At 29.8% G+C, this 24,222-nt stretch overlaps 1 protein-coding gene across 6 annotated transcripts in view; it reads left to right on the top strand.

The window, feature by feature from the left end:
- Positions 1 to 24,222, top strand: part of LOC105836810 (potassium voltage-gated channel protein eag) — a 99,615-nt gene that overhangs the window by 1,776 nt on the left and 73,617 nt on the right. For all 6 annotated transcript variants that reach the window (XM_028193596.2, XM_012681097.3, XM_028193599.2 and 3 more), the window contains exon 2: positions 20,422 to 22,808. In XM_028193596.2, coding sequence (XP_028049397.1) covers positions 22,730 to 22,808 — 79 coding nt within the window. In that variant the 5' untranslated portion in view covers positions 20,422 to 22,729. The remainder of the gene's footprint in view (positions 1 to 20,421; positions 22,809 to 24,222) is intronic.

The raw sequence follows: 24,222 nt of genomic DNA, 5'->3' as shown, positions 1-24,222 counted from the left end.
ATGTAACAGAAAAGATACTGAGATTAGTCAGTTCTTATAAAGCTGTAGTTTTTATAATATAATTCTGTTAATCTTTCTTATTTTAATCAAGAATTCATTTAACATGAGATAAAAAATATCTTATTAATCGATAAATTGTTTATTTTGATTATTGTTAAACGTTAAATGCAATTAAAATTATTTAACTTGTTTTTTTCTACTTAAAAGTTATTAAATCAATTAATGCATATAACTCAATCACGGCGACATTCTGTTTGTATTTGTTAATTGAGTTTTTAGTCGCAGTTTGTGTTTAAAATTTATTATAAAATGTTTATTTTGCAATGTAATTGACAATTGATACTTAATTACGTTTGTAATATTAACTGAATTTAATATACAATAATTAATTGTACTTATAATTCAAGATTTTTGTAATGGTAAATGAAGATAAACATCTTCATGATATTCATGATTTTCTTGCTTATCGACTGATTGCTATGATGATTTAAGAGGAATCGGAACGTATCACAGTCAATTGTGCTTGAATAGAGAAGTGTTTAATCTTACTGTCCAAGAAAACCAAGACGCGGAAATCAAAGGTAGAAACTTGTCAAGTTCCATTAATTAAAACTGTTACATTAACTTTGACAGCTTAACTTTCTCCTACTAGATCAACAATGGCTTGTAATTTATTGAGAATTACAAGCACTTACATAATGTATACTAATAATCTATCATTGACTTAAACTTTGTTTAACTCTTTGCGTGGGACTCTGGAGTTTCACCTTTTTAAATTACTTTTTTAATTACTTTGGACACTTAAACCTGAATTGTTTTCTGTTTTGTTTTTTTTTGAAATTTTATCTCATTAATATCTATATTAACACTAAGGCACATGTTATTTTTATGAAGTTATTTATAAAATTGTTTAAATTATTTATTAATTAACAAAAAATTTTTTACATGAATTTTTACAAAAATTTATATTAGAACATTACGTAATATTGATGTGACAGTTGTAATTTAGGGATTTTTGGAGTCGCTGATTACGAATCTGACATCAAAATTTTAAAATTTAAAGCGGCGAATTCAACATAGCGGACCAAAATTTTTTAAATTTTGTTTAATTGGATGAAATTTAATTTAGGGGTATTTGGAACGATAACTACAAATCTTACATCAGGTCTTCACTTATTAATTTTAATATTTTTAATTTTTTAATTTTTAAATAAGATTTGTAATCAGGAATCCAAGAAACCTTTATACACCGAATTTGAACAAAGGTAAAAAATTTGAAAATTTTATGATTCGCCATGTTAGATCCGTCATTTTGATTAAAAAATTCTGATATCAGATGTGTAATCAGCGACCTCGAAAACCCCTGTATTATAAATTTTATTTAAATAAATAAAAAATTTTTGATCCACTATATTAGATCCGCCATTTTTAATTTTGAAATTCTGATATCAGATTCGTAATCAGCGATCTCCAAAATCTAAGTATACCTATGGTATTTCTACTTCGTGAATGTGTCTATAAAAATTCGGGGTTAATGTAAGGTACCTGTACCTAATCATATCATATGATCATATACCCAATTTAGCTTACCTCCCATTTTTAAATGGTTATACAATGAATTTCACAGATAACGCTAATATATCTCTCAGAAAGTCGATATGATGTATTTGTGCTAGTTAACTGCTCAATATCTCTTTTCTACGGCTTGTAATCACACTTTATTCAAATTACTGTTTTTCTGAGTCTAAAATTTTAGAGGTAAGTTTTTGCTTTATGTGTAACAATTATAAATATTAACAATTCATATTATTGTAGCTTTTTATTTATGCTTTTTAACACTGTATTTATTTTAGGTTTTTATTAAAACATCTTATAATTAAAGAAAGAAAGCTCTTTGTATTGTAAAACCATTATGGCCAGGGACACTACTAAAAACATAATATATCTTATTAATATACAAGAAAATTAAGATTCTGTTTCTTTATTTAATGTTTAATTTTTTATTAGTATTTCTTGTCTTTCTTTAATTAGTTGAAGCCTTTTGACAGGTAAAAGTTAAGATAACTTTTGTGGTAAATAAACACAGTTTCATTATTTAATGAATAGCTGTATGTGTAATTTTTTCATAAGTATGTTAATAAATGCTTAATTAAACGTGTTAATTCTGTTAGTTTGCATTTTTTTCAAAAATATTTACGAAAAAGAGGAAAATATGGGCCACATTGGGTATATATGTAATCGACATGGTCCAAGTGTTATCTTTTTTTAAAATCTTTACTATACTTATATAAATAATTGAAAATATTTTATATATTTTTTCAGTTTCAGAAATGTATCCTATTTTAAATCCGACCCTTGTTTTTCAATTTTGTATTTATCAAAAAATTGGAAAAATCTCCAAAGCTTAGGAGGGCATATTGGGTACATCACGTTTTAATATCATTAATACAATTTCTGATCATTCCATTGTTTCCCTTTCTATACACCGACCATGACAAGTTAGAGAAAGGGAAATAAAATGTATGAATTAAATGTAGTTGTTTAATCACATTCGAATGGGAATATAAAAGAAAAGTGAGATATACAGGCAGCATCTGATTTCTTCTCAACTTCCTAAATAAGAAATTTAAAAAATTTTTAATTTAATCAAATCTATATAAAATCAGTAATCCGTGAAGATTTATGATGGCCGAATTATTTCTCGCATTATCTGTTCCTCAATATAATAATATCGAAATGTGAAATTACTCTACGTGCTACTTTTTAAATATTACTACTTTAATGCTAATGTAATTTACATGTTGGATAAAGATTATAGAATAACATTTGCAGATTATATAAATGCAATAATCTATATGTAAACGATTTATATTTATAATTATATTTGTTACAAAATGTTTAAAAGTGCAAAAGTCTGATAAAAGTGGAATTAATTTGATTCAACATTCTAACTAATTAAAAAACAAAATAAAAGAATTACCTGGATTCTCATTCAGTTTCTCGAGATCAATTAAGCTAGGAAAGTCCTCGGAAGCTTTTCCGCTCGATGTTTTTGTTTGCCCTTTACAATCATATTTTTTTATACAAAGAAATATTTTCAATTTTATCTTTCGTGTTTTATTATCCATCCATTACACGCTATTCAATTTTATAAATTTGTCAATATATCGCATGTAACATATTATATGTCATAGTTGTGAAATTTAACAATTTTCTTCTTTTTCACGCCATCGAATCCGAATGAATTCGATGACGTTTTGTAATATCTTTTAATATTTCTTTCTTTATACATATTTGTATATTGTAAATTTATAGCAAATCTAATGGGCTTAAATTTGAGGTATATACTTTTATTACGTTCTGTTATTTTATTAATTTTATAAAAATATCGTGCGTAACGTCATATGATTAATTTTTACAATTTTATTCACAGTTATTTATATATATTGTTTTTGTTGCTTAAATTACATTGTAAGTTTCATATCCATATTATTTATAACACTTTGCTGTAGAAATTTACACGATGTATGTAAAATCCTGTGATATGTGTAGGAATTTGTAAAGTCTTTTCCCAAGAAGTATTTCTTTCTTGAGTCGCGTGAGTCTAAAGATACCGATTGGATTCCAATTCTTTCTGTGAGTTTCTTTTTAAACATTTTTTTCGAATATTTTTCAAGTATCAATTACACAGAACTTTTTTAATTGCTAATGGTTTAAAATAATGTCCGTAAATATGAATATTAGATACTCTTTTATTTTTTTAACATAATAAATAATAGAATTTATTATTGTTTGTAATGTATATTTTATAAGAAAGTCAAAAATGTATTTTACAATTTTAATAATGATTTGATTAGTGTTTACGTATACGTAATTTATTTTAATTATAATATGAAATAACAGTACCCATTCTTTTCGAGTTATACAATTTTTTAATTGTTGAATTTACCATATGACAATTGCTCGAGCGTTGTCTTTTCGTTCGTTGTTCTTTTTTCGTGAGCCTTTCTCTCTCTCTCTCTCTCTCTCTCTCTCTCTCTCTCTCTCTCTCTCTCTCTCTCTCTGTCTGCCTGTCTTGTCACTTTCTGTATATTTCACTAAATAGATAGCGTTATGAATTTATTTGCTTCCCAAGAGAAATCGACGCTATGTATGTACATACACACACATACACATACATCTCGCTACCTAGCAGAATAACTGCAATTTCTGTTTCACTTCACCAATCGCTACGATTGACCTGTTTTCTTTTCATATGTACCCATTGAGTAATAATGACATTCTCAGTTATTACATTAAATTAATTATGATGATTTAATTGCGGGAATTTGTGATTTGTTATTTTTAATATGCATTAAATTCTATTGACAAATTAACAAGTAAATTTCAGATTAGGCGAATTATTTCAATGTATAGCAATAATTAATAGCATATAACTAAACTAAGAAATTACATCAAAATTTTTATTTTTTATACAGTCTCCTATCACTCATTCTTGCAGTCGTTTGTAGTCATTGTAAATTACCATAAGAACTGAAATTGAGCCATTAAAATTGTATAAGTAAATAGATTAACAAATTAGTCAAAAAAAATTAAATTAATTAAAAAGAATAAAAATTAAATAAATATGTAGATGATTAGATGAATAAATGAATAAATAAAATAAATAAATAGATAATTATTATAATAAATTAAATTAATTTCGATTTACTCTTTTTAACGGACTTTCTCAGTTGTATGCGAATATTGTGAAGAACGAATTTTTAAAAATTTTTAGTTAAAATATAAATTGGTTAAAGCTATGGATTGTATAGAAGAGTGGAGAAAATAGAGAAGTGTATATATACGATCGCGAATTTTTAGCGCGAAAGCGTAGTGGCTGTAGGTTACACAGCAACTGCAATTTTTTGCATGAACGTCATGTCATTCAAATATCGGATCGTGTCTGAAAATAGGCCAAGTGCATTACAAAGGAAAATAAAAAAACCAAGAATGTAGTAGTTTATTTTTAGAATTTGTAGAATATATTTTATATTTCATATTTTAACTGTCTTTTCTCGGTTTGACTCTGTATAACTTAATCCAACAAGCTATTTGTCTTTACTGTGACAACTATGTGTAATCTTACACAAATATCTTACATATCAATCTTTGCGATAAAACGAACTGACTGTTGAATTAACATTGTGCGTATAACGAATAGAGAAAGGTCAATACACTACTATAAAATTATTAAAGCGTTATTGTTAAAAACACGATCTGCTTAGAATATTAAAGAAATAAAAATTCGTACATTTATATAGTCATTGCTTTTTTTCTATATGAAATCTACTAAAAATGAATTTAATCTAATCTGATTTTTATATATAATCATGCTACGTGATACGTTTTTCGAAACATAATTTGTATTTGTAATAAATTATTTCTTTCTTTTTGACAAATAAATTAAGCTTTAATGGCGCGTTCTTATCTACTTCCTCAATTTTTGCTACTAAACCATCCTTTATGACATTTTTATATTATTTTATTTTATATTTTTCTTTCTTAAAAACACATGCATTTTCGTGATGGTCGGCTGATAATTCATCGTATATTTAAATGTCAAAGCCAAGCTTGCACTGTACAAGATGCGGAATAAGAAGGGTTTTTGTACGTAGAAGGTTAAGACGACGACAGCAGTCGCCGGCAGCAGTCTCGACGCCATGGATCTTTCCGTTCTTTCCGAAGGACATCGGAATTGTAATTTGACTTTTTCGGTGCTTCCTTGTTTCTCTATATCTCGCGTCACGAAACATGAGCGACGTTATTTCGCTTGGTGTAATATCGCCAACGGCACTTTCAAGCAACGTGTTTTTAAATAATATCGAGAAGATATAGCGATGCCTCCGGCTTTGGTTTTTGTAAAGATGTTAATTCCAACATTTTCTCTCACGCAAAGTAGGATTATCTTTATTACACTTTAATGCAAAAAGAATTCTACTGTGTGTGTTTTACTTCCACACAAATATCAAAAATACATTATTCGTGTTTCAATATAAGTTTCTTAATCCGTACAAAGTAAATGCGAATACTTCAAATATTTAGGGATAGATATAAGTATTTGTAAAATACACACACATTTATGTATAAATATTGAAAAATATAAACAATTAGATAATTATTGCTAATTATTAATTATATCACATTTTAAAATAAGAATTCCACAAACTATTATGCTTTTTATTACTTATAATTAGTTTAACTATCTGACCTAAATAGCCAAGTCTGTCGAAAGCAGATCGTACCAGTGTCTGCTATTAATCATTATCAGCAAAAGGCTATAAATTATGCACAGAGTCTGTAATATAAAAAAAATGTCGATAAATTGTCATGAAAAATGTGACAAAGCTTGCTGATTATACTATGTCATGACAACAGTAATTGAGCAAGATTTGTGATTTCTGTTCGATTTTTTGCTGCCAAATTGTCATTAAATTATCCGCGCAGATTCTACTTAATTTCTGTTACTAATCTGCTGTCAAAACAAGTGCAAGCTGTTTGTGAGCAAGCTCTACTAGTAAATTATAAGCACATTTCCTGAAATAACAAATGCCAATTTACTGACAACTTTTAAGGAAATGCTAAACTGCTAGTCAAACTTGATCGAGGTCGATAATATAGAGTCATTCGTGCACATTATTAACAAAATTTTGTATGTATTTCTTTTATAGATTTGGAAATCCTTTTCCAAAATTAAAGTTTATGTATTCATATCAGCTTATGAATTAAATTTCATACCAAAAATTTAAAAAAAATTCAGATTGCTCTTTTTAGACGAAATTTTCACACTCATTAAACTTTTTTATTAAAACGCCTACGCTCAATCTGAAAGTGTAGTATTGTTCCTAAATGTTTGCTCCACTTGGACCCAGGCTTGATTGTGCCTACAAGGTTTAAAATTTTTACATCAGATACATTTTGTTACGAGTCGACGGCAGAAGCCGACAATTTTAAAATTTTTTGTCGTTTTTCTCACAAAATCGTTTCGGCCCGGCTTTGTTATTATCTATACTTTAATTCTGGAGAAGGATTTTTAATTCTGTAAATGCAAAAAAAGATTAATGAGAAATAAAATTATCAGTAAAACAGGACAACTTTAGCATCCCCTTAAGGAGATGCTAAACTGCTCTGTTTTATCACTAATTTTTCGGACACCGAAATCTTTTTATTGATTGCATGGAATTGAAAATCCTTCTCCAAAATTAAAGTATAGATAGTAACACGGTGCGCTGCGATCAATTTCATACGAAAAACAAAAGAAAGTTAGAAAATTATAGTTTTGTTATCGACTTCTGTAATCGACTCGTAAAAACATTTGCTGCGTATAAAAGTTTTAGACTTTGTACATATAAAATAAGCATGAGGCGCACTTGGCATTTCAGCAAAGAACAATACTATGCTTTTAGAATAATAAGCCTAGGAACCTTAGAAAAAAAGTTTTCCGTGTTTAAGGAGGGGGGTTTCCTATCTGTTTTATTGACAGAATTGTACAATTTGTTCCAAAATCCTTCTCCACAATTAAAGTATAGACGATAACAATGTGCGGAATACATAAACTTTAATTCTGGAAAATTTCTTAATCTATAAAAGAAATACATACAAAATTTTGTTAATGACATGCCTAAATGACTCTACATTATCGACCTCGATCAAGTTTGACGAGCAGTTTAGCATCCCCTTAAGGAAATCTGTTACTAACCTACTAATATATTGCACGCAATTTCTTTTAATGTTTATGTGGTAGCCTTTATCATGGTTGAGGTTATCGAGATGTTTCAACTTTTACGATGTTTTCTGGTAAAATACATTCGGTTCCCAAAAAAGCAATACGCTCAAAATGTAAGAAAAATTTAGGTCATATTTAAATCTTTGTATCTTTACGAAAAATGGCCGTGGAAATACAAATTAAAAAGCATTTGAAAGCTTAACCCCTTGGCGCATATATTATTGTTTGAGACCCACTTCTTTTCTCAATGTTGTATCTAGAGGTTTTTGGAGTCGCTGATTATGAATCTGAAGTTAAATTTTCAAAATTCAAGCTAGCGGATTCAATATGGCGGTCGAAAATTTAAAAACTTATTTAATTTAAAAATCTGTACTAAAAGGTTTTCGAGATCGCTGATTACGAATCCGAAGTCAGATTTTAAAAATTTAAAATGGCGGATCTAATATGATTATTTATCCAAAACCGCCTATCGTATTTTTATTAAAATATAATAAAATTACGATGTTTTCTCCGCCATGTTGAATTCGCCATCCTAAATCTTACTTTAGAATCAGCATAATCCGAAAACCCCTTATTACAGATCCTCACGTAAATTCAATAAACTTTTAAATTATATTAAATCTGCCATCTTGAATTTTAAAAATTTGACTCCGAATTTGAATTCTACGATCCAAAAAACATAAAATTCATTTTAAAAATATATTTATAAGGTTTTTTTTTCATAACTGAATTATTTCACGTAAATTGGCGTTTTTCAACTTATTTATTTATAACAATAAAAATAATGAACATTTATTCCTACTAAGGAATACTAACTCAAAATATTAATATTAAACCCTTACCCACTTGAAAAAATAAAAAACCGCATCAAGATATGTAAAAAAGGTTAACTATTGAGAAAATCGATAAAAAGATGGGAAGAATACTTCCCACTGACACTCAAAAGATTAAATTTTTGAGTTTTTGAATCTTTTGATTGAAAATTTTGAGTTTTGCAACATGACCACTTTTTCTTAAGACAAAGCACAAAAGAAAAATGTTAAAAAATTTGCATCAAATTTGAACGTGTCTATAGACTGAAAAAAATTTTTTTACTTTAATCTGATAAGAAATTTTTGTAAATTGAACTTTTTCTTTAATTTGCTTTTTTTCAATTTTTTCTACGACCATTTTTGACTGAGTTATAAACGATCAAAGAAAAAATGGTACTTTAAATTAAAACGCTCGTAACTTGGTTAAAAATAGTCGCACATAAATTACGATGACAGATTCGAAAAGCTAAAAACTTCTACTTTGAGATGCTTTATTTATCTACTTCTTTAATAAAAAAATATTTTGTTGTTTAAAAACCATCCTAAAACTAACTGTAAAAATAATATATTTTCCTTTATTTTGAAGATTTGGAGCTACTTTTAAAATAATTGTAAGACTTTAAAGGTGTCCACATTTTCTTTAAGTTAAAAATATCCTGAAATTATTTAAGGCTTAGAATATTTTTTCCGTATGTCTTTATAGGATTTGAAATATGTCTTTTTGCTTCCTTATAGAGGAAGCTTTGTTTTCGTATAAAAAATTTTTTTAGTTCTTTTTGCCAATGTGTTCAGAATGTTCTTAAACGTCGTAAAAACGCAATTTTTAAAATTGTCGGTGTGTGTGTGTGTGTGTGTGTGTGTGTGTGTGTGTGTGTGTGTGTGTGTGTGTGTGTGTGTGTGTGTGTGTGTGTGTGTGTGTGTGTGTTCAAGTATTACAGCAGAGATAAGCAAAATCTAAACGATCTAATACTCATTAATGAATAATAACTTGTAATATTAATTAACACCCCCCCCCCCCTTTTCACACACACATACATACATACACACACACACACACACACACACACACACACACGCGCACACACTAGACCAAGGGGTCACATATATCGAATCGAAAAGCTTATGCTTTTACATGTCAAATCTGGACCTTCCAAGGCTTGTAGAGCAGAAACGGCTCATAGGATCGAGTTGTGCTTTGAGACATTTGTTCAGAATGACGAGAACTACAACATATCCAAAAATTAGCCAAATCCGCAGAAAGATTTTTTCTCCCTTAGTGTGATGCGGAGTCCTTTAATTTCACACTTAAAAGCTATGAGAAAGCAATGTGCAAGTTTCTACTTGCACAATTTTTTCTGTGCGGCGATTATTGACCAAAATGTGAGTGATAAAGGAAAAATCATCTTGAGTGTACAAAGTAAAAAGTTGCAGAATTTTTATTCCTAAAACGTGGCATTTTATAATTAATCATGGAATCTTTATTATACCGCCGACATTAGCATTACCAAAGCATATCACGAGATTTCAAATGCCGTTTTTTCTTTGATCGTTCATAACTTAGTCAAAAATGGTCGTAAAAAAAATTAGAAAAGAAAATTAAAGAAAAAGGTTTTATTTATAAAAATCTTTTATCAGATTAAGTCAAAAAAATTTATTTTAGTCTATGGACACGTTTAAATTGATGCAAATTTTTTAACATTTTTTTGTGCTTTATCTTAAGAAAAAGTGGTCATGTTGCAAAACTCAAGGTTTTTAATTAAAAGATTAAAAAACTAGAGAGTTTAAGCTTTCAAATGCTTTTTAGTTTGTATTTCCACGATCATTTTTCGCGAAAATACAAAGATTTGAATATGACCTAATTTTTCTTACATTTTGAGTGTACCGCTTTTTGGGGGACAAGAGTGTAGTTTGGTGAAGAGGCCAGCATGATAACCTGCTCGTATCCACTACACGAAGTGTCCAGTCTCCATTCAGTATTCGGCTAAAGCTGATTGAGAAAAGTGGCCGTGCTTGATACATTGCTGGTGTTCCGTGTACTGATTTTTCTTTTAATTGCTTCTATGTACTTTTTCGCGAAAGTAAGAAATCTTGGTATATCATTGGTGTTTCCAGTTTTTTGTCTCTAAAATAATCTGAAAAAATTCTGATATATTCTTTTAATATTTACAAGTATATGATTGTACAATTATATGATTCAAAAAGTTTTTTCTACATGTCCAAATTTGAAACAGAATCGAAATGGAAAAGATCATCCATATATATATCTGTATACATACATATATAGTGAGGGAGGAGGACTAACTTTATAGGGCCTTTTTTCTAAAATTCAAAATTATTTACAAAAATTAAATAAAGATTTAATGTTTAAAATAATTTCTAATGTTCCTTATGATTTTGTTTCATTTATTGAACAGTGACGAATACCTGCGTAAAAATTATTTTAAATCAATAAAATTTTCAAGATCTCTTCTACTATCTTGTATGTAAAATGTGTATTAGGTGATGTAGGGACGATTGGTGAGATGTTAAACTGAAGAAGCTAAGTTTGAGAAGAAAAAGAATCCACATGAAAGAAAATTTCTCAACTAAAGTGTACACGGAAAGAATTTTCTCTTAAAAATTATCCTGAAAATTGTGGTAATTAAAGGACAACGTAAACCTTGAAGAATTTTACTATACTTTTGACAAAATTTACTAAAATTTTAATAAAATTTGGCAAAATTTTGTAAATTTTACTATACTTCTAACAAATTTTACTAAAACTTTGCCAAATTTTATTAAAATTTTAGTAAATTTTAGTAAATTTTATTAAAAGTATGGTAAAATTCTTTAAGGTTTACGTTGTCACAATTACCACGATTTTCAGGGTAATTTTTAAGAGAAAATTCTCTCCGTGTAGATGACGTTTTTCGTCACACTGTAAAAATTATCTTCACTCCGAAATCTTCATTTCTGATATCACTTTTTGTAAGTTTTGTGAATCATCAGCACTTTTGTCTAGAACAGAGCAAATCATTTATTAGCTTCCGACAGTATTTTTTTAACAAAATGTGGAAAATGCTGTGCTGTAAATGTTGCTTTATTGTATTCATGTTTTTTTTTTGTTATATCTACCAAGTTTTTTAAAAATGTAGAAATTTTATATACTTACAAACCGCAAAAAAGAAAATTATTAATTTAAAAATAAGATTATAAGATATAAAGACTCCAAATTAAATTAATTAATGTACTTAATATTTAATATACATCTGTATATAGGGAAGACCGGGCCTCTCTAAGTTTTTTAGTTCATATCTTGTTTAAAATAAAATAGATTGCAATAAATAAAGTACCATTGGATAGCTTATTGCCCGGCGCAATTTTTTATAAAATAATTGACAGTAATAGTTCTGAGATATAATTAGTTCTGAGATATAATGAAAATACTGATCTCTTCAAAACCCTGAGTAAATCCAACCGCCCGAAGTAAATCCGACCTCTCTCTCTGGTTGGGGTAAACCCAACTCCCCCTCCCATTATTTTTGATTATTTAATTCTAAATTTCTTTTTAAATTGCTTCCAATAGAAAGGGTTTCCGGATACATGCCGCATTCTGGTACAGCGTTGCGCCGACGTTTCGTAAACATTGCAGTTTGCATCATCAGGGTTAGAGTCCGATACTGAGCTCTCTTGGATTGTAACCGTTCTTATATACCCCTTGTGGTAGGAGTGGGGATGAGGGGAGGGGGCGGAGTTGTTTGTCCAATAGTAGCACAGTTCTTTTTAAATTATTTCGTTATTTTAGAGTTTTTTTTACATGAAATGAGAATCGGGCTTATTTGTGGTACAAAACTTAATCTTTATTCGAACTTTTAAATTCCAGTACAGTTAACAAAATAGAAGAGATTAACAAAAATATTAAGAAATTTAATAGATTTATCTAACAAATACAAAAAATAAAAATGTAAAACAATAATTTTTCAAGGATATAATTGTTGAAATGTAGAAGAATACAAAACAAAAAATTATTTTTTATCTGTATCATCTTTTTCACGGTAATCAACAGCTGTAGTCATATTTCGTCGCGTAATAAGAATCAACTACAAAAACCTTTATTTTAAATAAAAAAATACTTCCTGTACATCAAAAAATGCAAAAAACGCAAAATAAGGAAGGTCGATTTTACCCCAGTTTTTTGAGGTCGTATTTGCCCCGATCGATGTTTCTTACTTTAAAGATTTATCTTAACTTTTAATAATAAAGATGCAATAAATTTTCTTCTTCTCTAGGAAACCTTATTGTATACCATTAATAAAAAACACTTAGCTTTGAACTCCAGGTCTACATTAATAACTTTAACTGAATTTCTGTAAAGGGAAAAAATAAAATCAGAGACCACAAAAATGATATATTGACTATAGCTCAAATATTTCAAAACCAAACTCATTGATTGTATGTCACCAAAATAATATTAAATAACAATGCCTCTAACTACATTTTCCTTTTTTTCCATATATGATTGCCTTTTTGAGATAATAAAAAGGATTTACCCAGTGATCGAATTAGCCTCAGTCTCCCCTAATAATAATTTTTGCTCAGTCTTTTTAGGAAGTAAAGAACATCAATAATACCTTTTAACACTGGAAATACTAAAAAGACTTTTAGTATTTCCAGTGTTGAGAATTATAGTAATTTTGTTTTTAATATTAAATATTTTGTTGTCCACTTTTATGTTTTATTATATTGACAAAATTAGGAAATGTTGCATTGAACACTTTATGTTGAGTATAACAAAATATCGAAAAACTAAACCAAACTTTGAAGAACTTTGCAGTATCATTCTTGTGAAAACTGCGTGAAACGCACTGACATTGCGAAAGGTAGAATGCTGGAGTGAAAGCATCTTCTCTTGCGCAACTAGCAAAAAAGCAAAATATATTCCATTCCTATAATCTTTTAGCCGTCTAGTCTCAGAATAGTCTCGAGAGTCTCTAATATGGGCGATCGACCGAAACGCTTTGTTGAAAGTTTCTGCTTAAACGCGATGTCTTGGTGAGTTAACTTACAAAGTGTATCGGTAAAAGATAAAGTCCGAACACAGAATGTTTATATAATAATACGTGCTTCTTGAAATTTTTTGACGAAATATTACATCTTTTTATATATCATTATAAAAACTTTTGATAAAAAATTACGTAAATATCGTACATTTAGCAATTTTATTTTAACCAATGATCACTAAAATACATTCTTTAAAAATTAAACATATAATCTCAAATTTCTTATTGCTTATGCAGTTTAAAAGAGTTCCTCTGCTCAGGCCCGGCACGACAAGTAACACAGGGGCTTAAATTTAAAAAAATTCTCAAATAACTATTTTGTTGCCTTCTTTTTTTTGCTGTATGTGATTTAAAGTTAATAATAATGAATATCAGAAAAATTTGCCTATAAAGTACTACCTTCATTGCTGAAATAATTTTTTTTTTAATTGAGAATAAACATTCTTTACTATTATATCATCCTTAAATAACTAACTACAACAATTTGAAATTCATGTTATACTACTAGCACACATTTATCACACTTACGTGCTGTATTGCTTCGATTATTGTGAACTTTTTTTATCCTATCAATTATTTCACTCAAACGAGCAAGTGCATAAATTTTCAAAAATTTAACAGTACTTTTCTGGACAGCCAAGATGTATCGTTGTAAAGTTTTATTAACATCTTTTCATTACTTCTACATTTAATACAACGATAAAAACCAAAAAATTATGAAAATTCATCGATTTCCATAAGAGCTCATGTAAATAAAATATTTAATATCTAAATAACTAGCTAGTTCAGCTTTCTAAAATTTTGGCAGTCAATTTATATCACCAATTTGGACTTCTCTAAAGTTTCATGAAAATCTGTTTATTTTGATTTAGCAGTGGAACTCCCAGCGGGGAGATACATTTAAAAGCCTGAAAAAACGCTGATTGGGAATTTTTTTAATAACAAGGAGTTGTAATAATAAAAAACAACTTTTTCATTCAAAGTGATGCCATTTTCACAAAATTTATTTATTTTTACTTCGTAGGTTTATTCCATAACTAGACTCGTAAAGTAACAAAATTTCCTAGATTGTTTATTTTATATAAGGGGAACAGGCGCTAGAATGCATGCAGTTTGGAAAGTCGCGCTGAATCCGTCTAACAAGAGCGTGCTGTATCTCTACCATTTTGTAATACTTTTTAATAACAAACATTGATAATTGTATCTCAAGGACAATATATTTGATTATATTAATTAAAAAATTATTGGTCTACTCCTTGTTATTTAAAAAAAAATCTAAAAAATTAGCGTGTTTTTAGGTTCCTAAATGTATCTCCTCCCTTAAGAGATCGTAGAATGTCAACAGGCGACTTCACCGAGCATTATTCGAGCATGGAACAAATTTTTCTTGGTAGTTGGTGGCAAGTTGAACGGGAAGAGATGGCGGTATCTTCGTGTAGGTCGATCGATATATGCTCCCTTGAAATAAGAGGCCACTTCCTTAAGCATATTAGCAGAATATTTTGGCTAAAGTAATGCTAACGGTAAATGATAAATCAAACCTTGTCGACGAAGTGAATGAAGGATTATCCCTTTTATGTAAAAAAGCGAGAAGAACTGAAAGGTAAATGAGCTGCATCTAAAAGGCATGCTACTGTCATCCGCGATCAATTTCATGTCAAGTTGCAGCCGTGCTATTTGCTATAGGTCGATGTAACTTCTCAATTATCGATCCTGTTTGCAACGTACGGACCGATTCAGTATCTCGTTACAGAATGAAGTAAGAAATAACTTTCAATGTTTGTGAGTATTAATAGCACAATTAATAATCTGTGAAAGCAGTTTTTCTTTTTCGTTTTGCTGTATTTATAGTCAATTGTCACAGATTAGCTATCAGTAAAAGATCGTTTTTTAATTAATTAAGATGTTTAATTATATCGAAACATTGAACAATTGTTTTATATATATATGTTCGTCCACTTGTCCACACATTCCATTAATTCCTTTTTAATATCCCATAGTTTATGAGCATATGTGTGAATTGACGATACAATATAATTGTAAAATAAAGAATAAAAACGTATTCCAAATTAACTACATAACAAACCTAACAAAACTGATTAATTTAACATTTCGTATTTTGTATTTACTCAATTCTTATTTCACTAAAAACGATTAAGAAATTATATACCGTTTTTAAGAGAACAGTTACGTAGAATTGTGCAAATACATTTTTATATTTAACAATACATAATATAAAGAAAGATTGCTATTTTTTAAATTTACTGATATTCGCTGAATTTTTTACATTGTACTTTACTGCAAAGCTTGGTGTGGAACCGTTCCCATTTAATGATCGCGGCTCGTCTCAACGGGGTCATTCTGCGGTTTCGTAGACGCTGATGTGGACCACGAACTAAAAAAAGTATAGTGCGGATCGATCGATCTCCAGAGAAGATGAAAAAGAATAGTAAAGTGTAGTACAATGCCAAAAATGTCTCAGTGACGATGAACATTTTATACATATATAACTTACTATATATAACTTACGTTTTCTTAAGATGCTTTAATACAGTCTTACAATTATATGAGTATATTTGCATTAAACTACACATTCTTTATTAGTATTATTAACTAGTTGATACTGAATCTTAAAATTAGATACTTATGATAATTAAATATATAATGTAATAGATAGTACGGATAAATATAGTCAAATGAATGATATTAAAACATACAAGTGAGAACTTTAAAATTAAAATTAAATCTTAAAATTTTGTACATATTTATATATTAGTTTGTTATTTTATTCAACTCTATATTAAAATTTAGAAATTCTAAAGTACTGCTATTATGTTTATTATCGATTAATGTTAAGATAAAATAATGATTCAAGATGCAATACAATTTAAAATAAATCCACAAGTATTGCTATGGGTTTGGAAATTTAAAAAATACATAAATATCAAAACAAAAATTTCTCTTAATGATTTAAATGACACTTATCATAGAACTAAGTTTAAACGTACTATAAAAAAGTATATACCATAAAAGAATATTTTTATTTTATTATTATCCAATACAATATAGACATCTTGATTAGTCAATGCGTCTTTCAAGTTTTTTTTTTTAACGCGAAACTAAGTTAATCGATCGTGTGCAAACTACTTTTCCACTTTAGGCTGACCTTCGGGCGATATTGGAATTCTTGTAAATCCGGACGAACTCGGCCTCTCTTTTCTAATATTGGTAACATTTGCCTGCACGCAAGGCATAAGTGCATTTATCCTGTGTGTCTAAACTGGGACAAATTGGAAATGTCACATAACAGCGAGGACACCGATGATGATATCAAGCGATGTCGAGATTTCGAAGAGTCAACATTTTGTTTTCGTTCATTTTTGTAATTAAAAAAAAATACAAGCTGAGCCTTTCATATAGAAACTAAAAATATCAGTATGTAAATTATTATGGATTTAAATTTACATTTACATTTATTTTTTACTAACATTGATTACGTTTACATGTCTTTAATCATTTCTGATTAAAATAGCACTATATTTTTATCATATTATAGGCGCACGCTTGTATTTTACAGCGAGAAGGAAGTATAATTCTATTTAATTCGTCAAGTAGCACTTGGACCCCTTCTCTTCAACACTTTGAATAGTGTTTGTGGAAAAAAATGCGACAATCGTTGAAATTTTATAAAAAATAATCTTGATTATTTTTTTTGATCTTACCATTTATAAATATTTGCCACGAGAATTGTTTCTTCAATCGAAACTCTTGATGACATATCGAAAAAAATCTTTCCCAGATAAATTATTCAATTGGATTGTTTATTTTCATTCTCCTACTCCGTAATGATTTATGAAGATGCAAATATGTAAACAGATAATAATTCCACGTAGAAAATTTGTATGTAACAGAGAAAGAGAGAAAGAGAGAGAGAGGAGAGATGTATGTGTATAAAAATGAAATAGATTTCTAAACTTATAATTACAGCATAAGTTTGCATTTTAAGTATTCACATCGTTTTATTGTCGACAAAAGAATAGTTAATTACTTATTTATTACTTTATTCTTATATATTTCTGATCCCTTCAGGGTTATAGAATGTTACATGTTTCACATATCTATAACACAACTTCATCACTTACTATTACCTTGTCACTGTTTAATCCAACTTATAACTAACTTAACTCTTATTCTAACCCTTCTCTAACACGCACATACACATTATCTATATACCCTCCCTACTTGCAACCTATTCTTGCAACTGGTTTCTGTTTGCGTTTTTTTGACACTTCACACACACACACACACACACACAATAATAATATTGCCTTTCTAAATTATGTTTACATCATAATCATCACTTTATTTTAGAAATACACTTTAAGTGCCACCTAAGTTGAAAAGCGCTGCTTTAAAAGCTTCCAATGCATTGCTTTTATAAATAGTATAACATTCGTTCTATTACCATAAATTTTCTAAGTAAAATTGATGTACACATTAAATAATTAATAGCCTTCTATTAATCTGCATCAATACATATAAAGTTTTTGTAAATTACGAGTATAATAATTAAGCAAATACATATGTTTAAATATATTTATTAATAAATAAAATTAAATTGTATGTATTTATAAAATCTGTATTTCAAACCGCGCATCTCAAAATATTATACTATACTTGTTATTTTACATCGTTTATTTAATTACATAAATTTATTTTTTATTTTATAATTAATTATTTTTAATGAATAATATAATTTGTATCTTTTTATTTTGTACTTGGCATTCTCCACAACATTTAAGAAAAATCACTAAATTTGTTTTCTTTAATTTTGTTATTTGACTGTTAAGAATTATCTTTTAGAGATACTCTCGTAGCTACCTTCGAAATTTCTGCGTCGATTTTCCCGACAGCGAGTACTCGTAAGTTAATGAATGTCGGGATGTCGCTTATCATGAATATCAAGCGGTAAACGCTAACTTTGTGTCTTGCATCGAATCAAGTTTTGCTCTTTGCAAACTTTGAGTGTAATCACCCTGATTTGCTTGTTATTAAAGCATATATAGATATATGTATACCTCATATAGGTACATATATTTATATGAACTGGAAACATAAATTGATATCATATAATTGTTATAATATTTAGATATTATACACGCATTTACCTTAAAAAAGATATGCATGCAGAAGATTTATAAAGATGTTATAGAAAGTGTAAGAAGTCAAGAGGATTAAATCCAATATTGTCATCTATAACTGTCTATAGAGATTGTTATCATTTAAATGTCTATAAACAGTTTAAATCCACTTTATGTAATAGTGGTAAAGCACATTGCGAAATTATTAGAACGGTTCAAGTAGCAGTAGGTAGGTAGGTAGATAGGTGTACAGTCATTTCGCTGCAATCGATTTGAAATTAAAGATAGAGGAATGAGAATATAAGCGCGAAAGGAAGTAATCGAAGCTGTCTTGCAACAATAATAATTGCGGTTATAGTTTGATACGATGTCCAATACATTTAAAGTTTCAGGGAATCTTATTGCATTATCCCGTGCATGTTATATCCTCAATTATGCTCACAAGAATATTTCTTGAAAGTTGATACCAACGTTGGGATGTCGTTTTTTACCAGTTTTATCTTTTATTTCAAGGTAATTAGAGAGAAAATATGACTAATAAATTACGTGGTGGACTTATCATGACGTTTCCAAGCCATTAAAATGATATCACGATAGAGTTCAATCGAATCGCGAGTCTATATCGAGCGTTCCCCTTTGCCGCTTTTTAACCGCCATGTCCATAATTGTGCGTCTCTATATTTGATGTATATATTTTATGTAGTTACATATAGAGATCAGTCAGCTCTAAATATTGTTTAACATAATATTCATAGATTGAGTACACGTGTAGTTAATGCTAATCGAAAAGTTGTGATAAAAACTGCAGCATGATCAAAGAAATTTGCATAATTAACATCGCTTTATGTGAAAAAAATGGTAAACGTCATTTTGATTTGAACTCATCAAAAGTTTGAAAATATACAATACACACAAAAAATGCTAGTATAATCCATCAAAAAATTTTGTAAAACATTTCTTGTTATTAATAATACTAATAGAATTTTTATAAATGTATATACAAGACTCTAATTAGAAACATCTAATTTAACAACAAAATTGTATAAGGACCACAGTATAGCGAACAAGTGCCATATAATACTCTTAATGTCCTTTCTAAAATCGACTACGCCCGCTCTGAATATATTTATAGTAGAAATAGAGTTTCCCTGTTCTCTATATTAAGATAATGGAAATGTGTTTATAAATATCTTTTCCGAATTAATAACTGATTTTATGGCAACTTAATTTTTAGAACAAATGACGTAGCAGCGATGCGCTTGCACACGAACGATGAAAATACCGAATCGAAAAGTTTTCGAATAACATTAAAAGTTCAAATGCGATTGCTACATTGCTTTCAGCGCGAGAAAGTTATAGTAGTCTTGACAATCACAAATTAGATGAAGCCGATTTTCGCGAATCAAATTTCCTTCAAGTAAAACGCTTGATTCAAAGAATCGGAAAATCAAATGCTAAATGATGAAACTAGTTATATATGATCTTAGTAGTCTATATATATTTACACATGTATTATTTTTCTGTATATCACGTAATATCTATTTATACCAATAAATAATATTTGTTAATATCTTGTGACAATTTTATTGTTGAAAACTTATATGTTAAATCGTGAAATTATCCTTTTTCATATCTACATGAACAATTTTTCTTTTCTGTTACAGCCTTTCATTGCTATCATTTGGACAATTTCAATTATCATCGTTTGATCACCAATCGTCAGGAAAAGACCTATCTGTAAACACGGGATCGAATGCAAAGAATCATCCTGAATTACGCCAAGACTTGTCAAAAACGAAGCCTCACGTGATCGAGTTGCTGACATCGCAAAGTGCTTCTCATCGTGAGATAGCACATCCACTCAAGACGATGATGTGACTGTTGACAGTTAACGTCTCACATTCAGCCAATCTCTACGGAGGGATGTCCTCCTCCGCGGATACCGCCTGCACGGACGCTGAGGAGGACACCGAGGATGTGGAGAACGACGTCACGGGTACAACGGCGCAGTCGTCACGTCACCTGTCGTCGTCGTCGTCGTCGTTGTCATCAACATCATCGTCGTCGTCGTCGCGAATCCGTTGCCGCGAGAGCGATCACTTGGAAGGATTGCGGTTAGATGGGTCATCGGTCGTGTATCGTCCGCCATCGTCCGACGATACTTCCGGGAGCATCGTCGAAGACTCTCGTCCATCGATGCTTTGGGCACGCTATTAAGAAGAGGGCGAGACCGTTGCACTCATTGCGATCACCGACAACATACGCAATCATCCTCGAGGAACGACGGTCAGGTGGATCGATCGGTGCCACACTTCGATCGATCGTCCACCTCTACCTTCTCCTCTTCCTCCTCCTTCTCCTCCTTATCCTTCTCCTCCTCCTTCCCCCCCTCGTCCACCTCTTCCTCCTCCTCCTCCTCCTCCTCCTCCTCCCCCGCGACGGCTCGATTATCAGGCTTTTCCAGTCGATACTTATTCCGTACGTATTCAACGAATTGCACGATCGCATTTGGGAAGTACTGGCTGCTGGACCGATCGATAGATCATCGTGGTCGACAACCACGACCGATGTCTTCGACGAGGTGAGGTCAAGAAAATCGATAAACGAATTCGCCGAATCGAGCGTGCGCGGTGAGACACGTGCGACTGGAATTCCAAATGAGCACCGAACGTGCAAATCGATAAGCGAGTTTGAAGCGCACTCGAGGGTCCTCGAAAGGCCAGGTGGATCATCGATTAGCAATACGCCAGGTGTTGAGCTGTCCTTTAGGTCAATACTAATCCTCTCGAGCATTGTCGTCCTCCCGGTTGGATCATTAATCCAATTTGTAAAATCGATCCAGCGAAAGAATAGCGGAATAAACTGGCTCGAAAGAATCGTTGATCTAAAAAAAAGATTCTCAATAATTGCTCGACTGATCTTTGCCTTCCATCGATTATTAAATGAACGAATAATTACACGTGTTAAACACGTGTCAATTGTTTGGCGCAAATTGAGCGTATTGGTAAATCAGTTTTTCCAGCCGGTCATTGTCGAGGCGATCGATTTTTATGAAACGATCCATTCGTCTTTTTCCTCGCCAAGGAAATCGTTGATTCATGTAGCTGCTCCATTCCGAGGTGCCGTAATGACGTCAGAAAGAAGGACATCGTTCAGGTGACGAAAGAAGTCGTCGTTCTCATCCTCGCCATTATTTATCAAAGAATCATCGGCGGAAGTCTTTTTGAACCTCCTTTTTGATCGCCTAATGGGCTAGTAAACAGCACGAGAATCCACGACAAGAAAAGCCTTCCAAGAAATTTGCAGGCTTCTCCATTTTTCGTTGTTTTATTCGTCGAAAATTGGTCTAGAAATCGTGGACAACCATCATAATCTTCAACGCCGAAGCAAAACGTCAAAACTGATTTAAAACTTGTCTTATAAATTCCATAAGCGACAAAATGCTTTTATTGATTTGTCGGAAGTAATCATGAGAAACTATCAGATGTTTTTTTCTGTCGAAAGTGCTGTGGAATTATTACTGTGAAATTGTAAAATCCCTTTGAAAAACTAAGTGCTCGCTTCGGAAAGCCACTTGTTACACGTAATACCACGTTAAAATTGTTTTAACGTGGTATTCCAGACTTTCCTCGGGTAAGTGCTGGCACTAAGTAGTTCGCGCGCGTCATACGATAGCAATCTAATGAATCGCAATAGTGAATCGTCGCGTTCGAGCGTTATCGCAAACGATTCCAAGTGCGTGAAGTGTACCATCATTTTGTTACATGTATACCAAAAGATATATCTAATGTGAATCACTGGTGACAGCGAGTGAAAAGAGTCAGACAGAGAGAGAGAGAAAGAGAGAAAAACTACAAAAGATTTTCGTTATGTATCGCAAGTGGCTGTAATCAATAGTAGCCGGCATATGCCGGCTGAGATCCTGATAGCCATTGCAGCGACCAGGATCTGGGACCATTTAATAAAGAAAGGATGCCAGGGGGGCGTAGGGGCCTAGTAGCCCCTCAAAACACGTTCCTGGAGAATATCATACGACGCAGTAGCAGTCAACGTGAGTTTTGTTTTTTTTTTGCATTATCGAAAAAAATTAACGAATAGATATGTCCATAAAAGTGAACTTCTTTAGTTAATATGTTAGTTTTTTACTATAAATTTTTAAATATTAATAATTTTTTAGTTACAAATGATTGATAAATAAAGGATTCACATGCATCAAAAGAAATCGAACAGATAATAAAACACTCTTTATTAATTTTAAATTGTTTATTTAATTATTTATTTAATATTTTAATTTTAAGTTTAATTATAAAAAGATAATGATAGAAATTGTAAGAATGGGATAATAAATATTCTCAATATTGTTTTTATAAAAAGATCAAACACAAAATTAATAATTAAAGAATCTCTCATTTAAAATAATGCAAGAAAATCCTATATAATTTTAGCTTCAGTAAAGCGCATAACTATTTAAGTTAGCAACAGAATGAAGAAGTAAATATAAATAAAATTTTATACTTTGTTATTTTTTTAAGTTATATTTAAGTAATTTTAAATGTGATTCTAATTTAAAAAACAGTTTGTTAAAAAGTAATTTATTTAAAATTTATTTAAAATTTGGAGAAATAAGATCCATATATAGTTAATTCATTATTTTGATATTTGATATTTGATAGTGATTTATATTAAATATTTATTATTATATGTTAATTTAACATAATATGTTATTTATTTAACATAAAGAGAAAAATTATTATTATTAATTAATCATTATACATATAATACAAAACAATATTTTCTATTATAATTCTATGTAATTAAGCGAGTATTCAGAATTAATAACGATTTTCTATTAATGCGCGAAATTGATAGTATACAATAACATTTTATATTGCCACGTTTCAAATTTAAACACATTGTAAATAAATTCTTTGACAGTTATGGAAAGGGTAAATCAAGCATGTAATTCAATATTGATTTCTCTAATTGGAATGTCATGAATTTCCAGAATCTGCAGGAATTTGCTATATTCATATATATTTGGGCGCGAAAATAGCAATAGCAGTTAGCCAATAAATAAAAATGAATCTGTTCGGTATATTCTGGGATTAATAATTTTTAAAAAAAGATATGCGCAAAAAAGAAAATATACATCACACTTACATTTCAAATATTATGAACATTACGATCAATAGGTTAAAATCTTAAAATTCATAATTGATTAAAAATTCAACATAATCATCAAAATTATATAATTTGTAATTGTATTCTTATTTGGTGACAAATGTCGAATAAATGTAGAAATTATATTTCGATTTCTTCATCTTACCAGATATTTAAATAATAATATACTTATTTAAATAATATACTTATAGCTGTGATGATTAATAAGTATTTACTATTTTTTAGTGATTTTTACTTCAAAATTAATGTATTATTACTAAAAAATTTTAGTGTTTTTATTTTAC

Source organism: Monomorium pharaonis, chromosome 3 (assembly GCF_013373865.1).
Source record: "Monomorium pharaonis isolate MP-MQ-018 chromosome 3, ASM1337386v2, whole genome shotgun sequence".
In the NCBI taxonomy this organism is placed as follows: domain Eukaryota; kingdom Metazoa; phylum Arthropoda; class Insecta; order Hymenoptera; family Formicidae; genus Monomorium; species Monomorium pharaonis.
The sequence above is the reverse complement of the archived record's forward strand: the minus strand, read 5'-3'. Positions and strand labels throughout refer to the sequence as shown.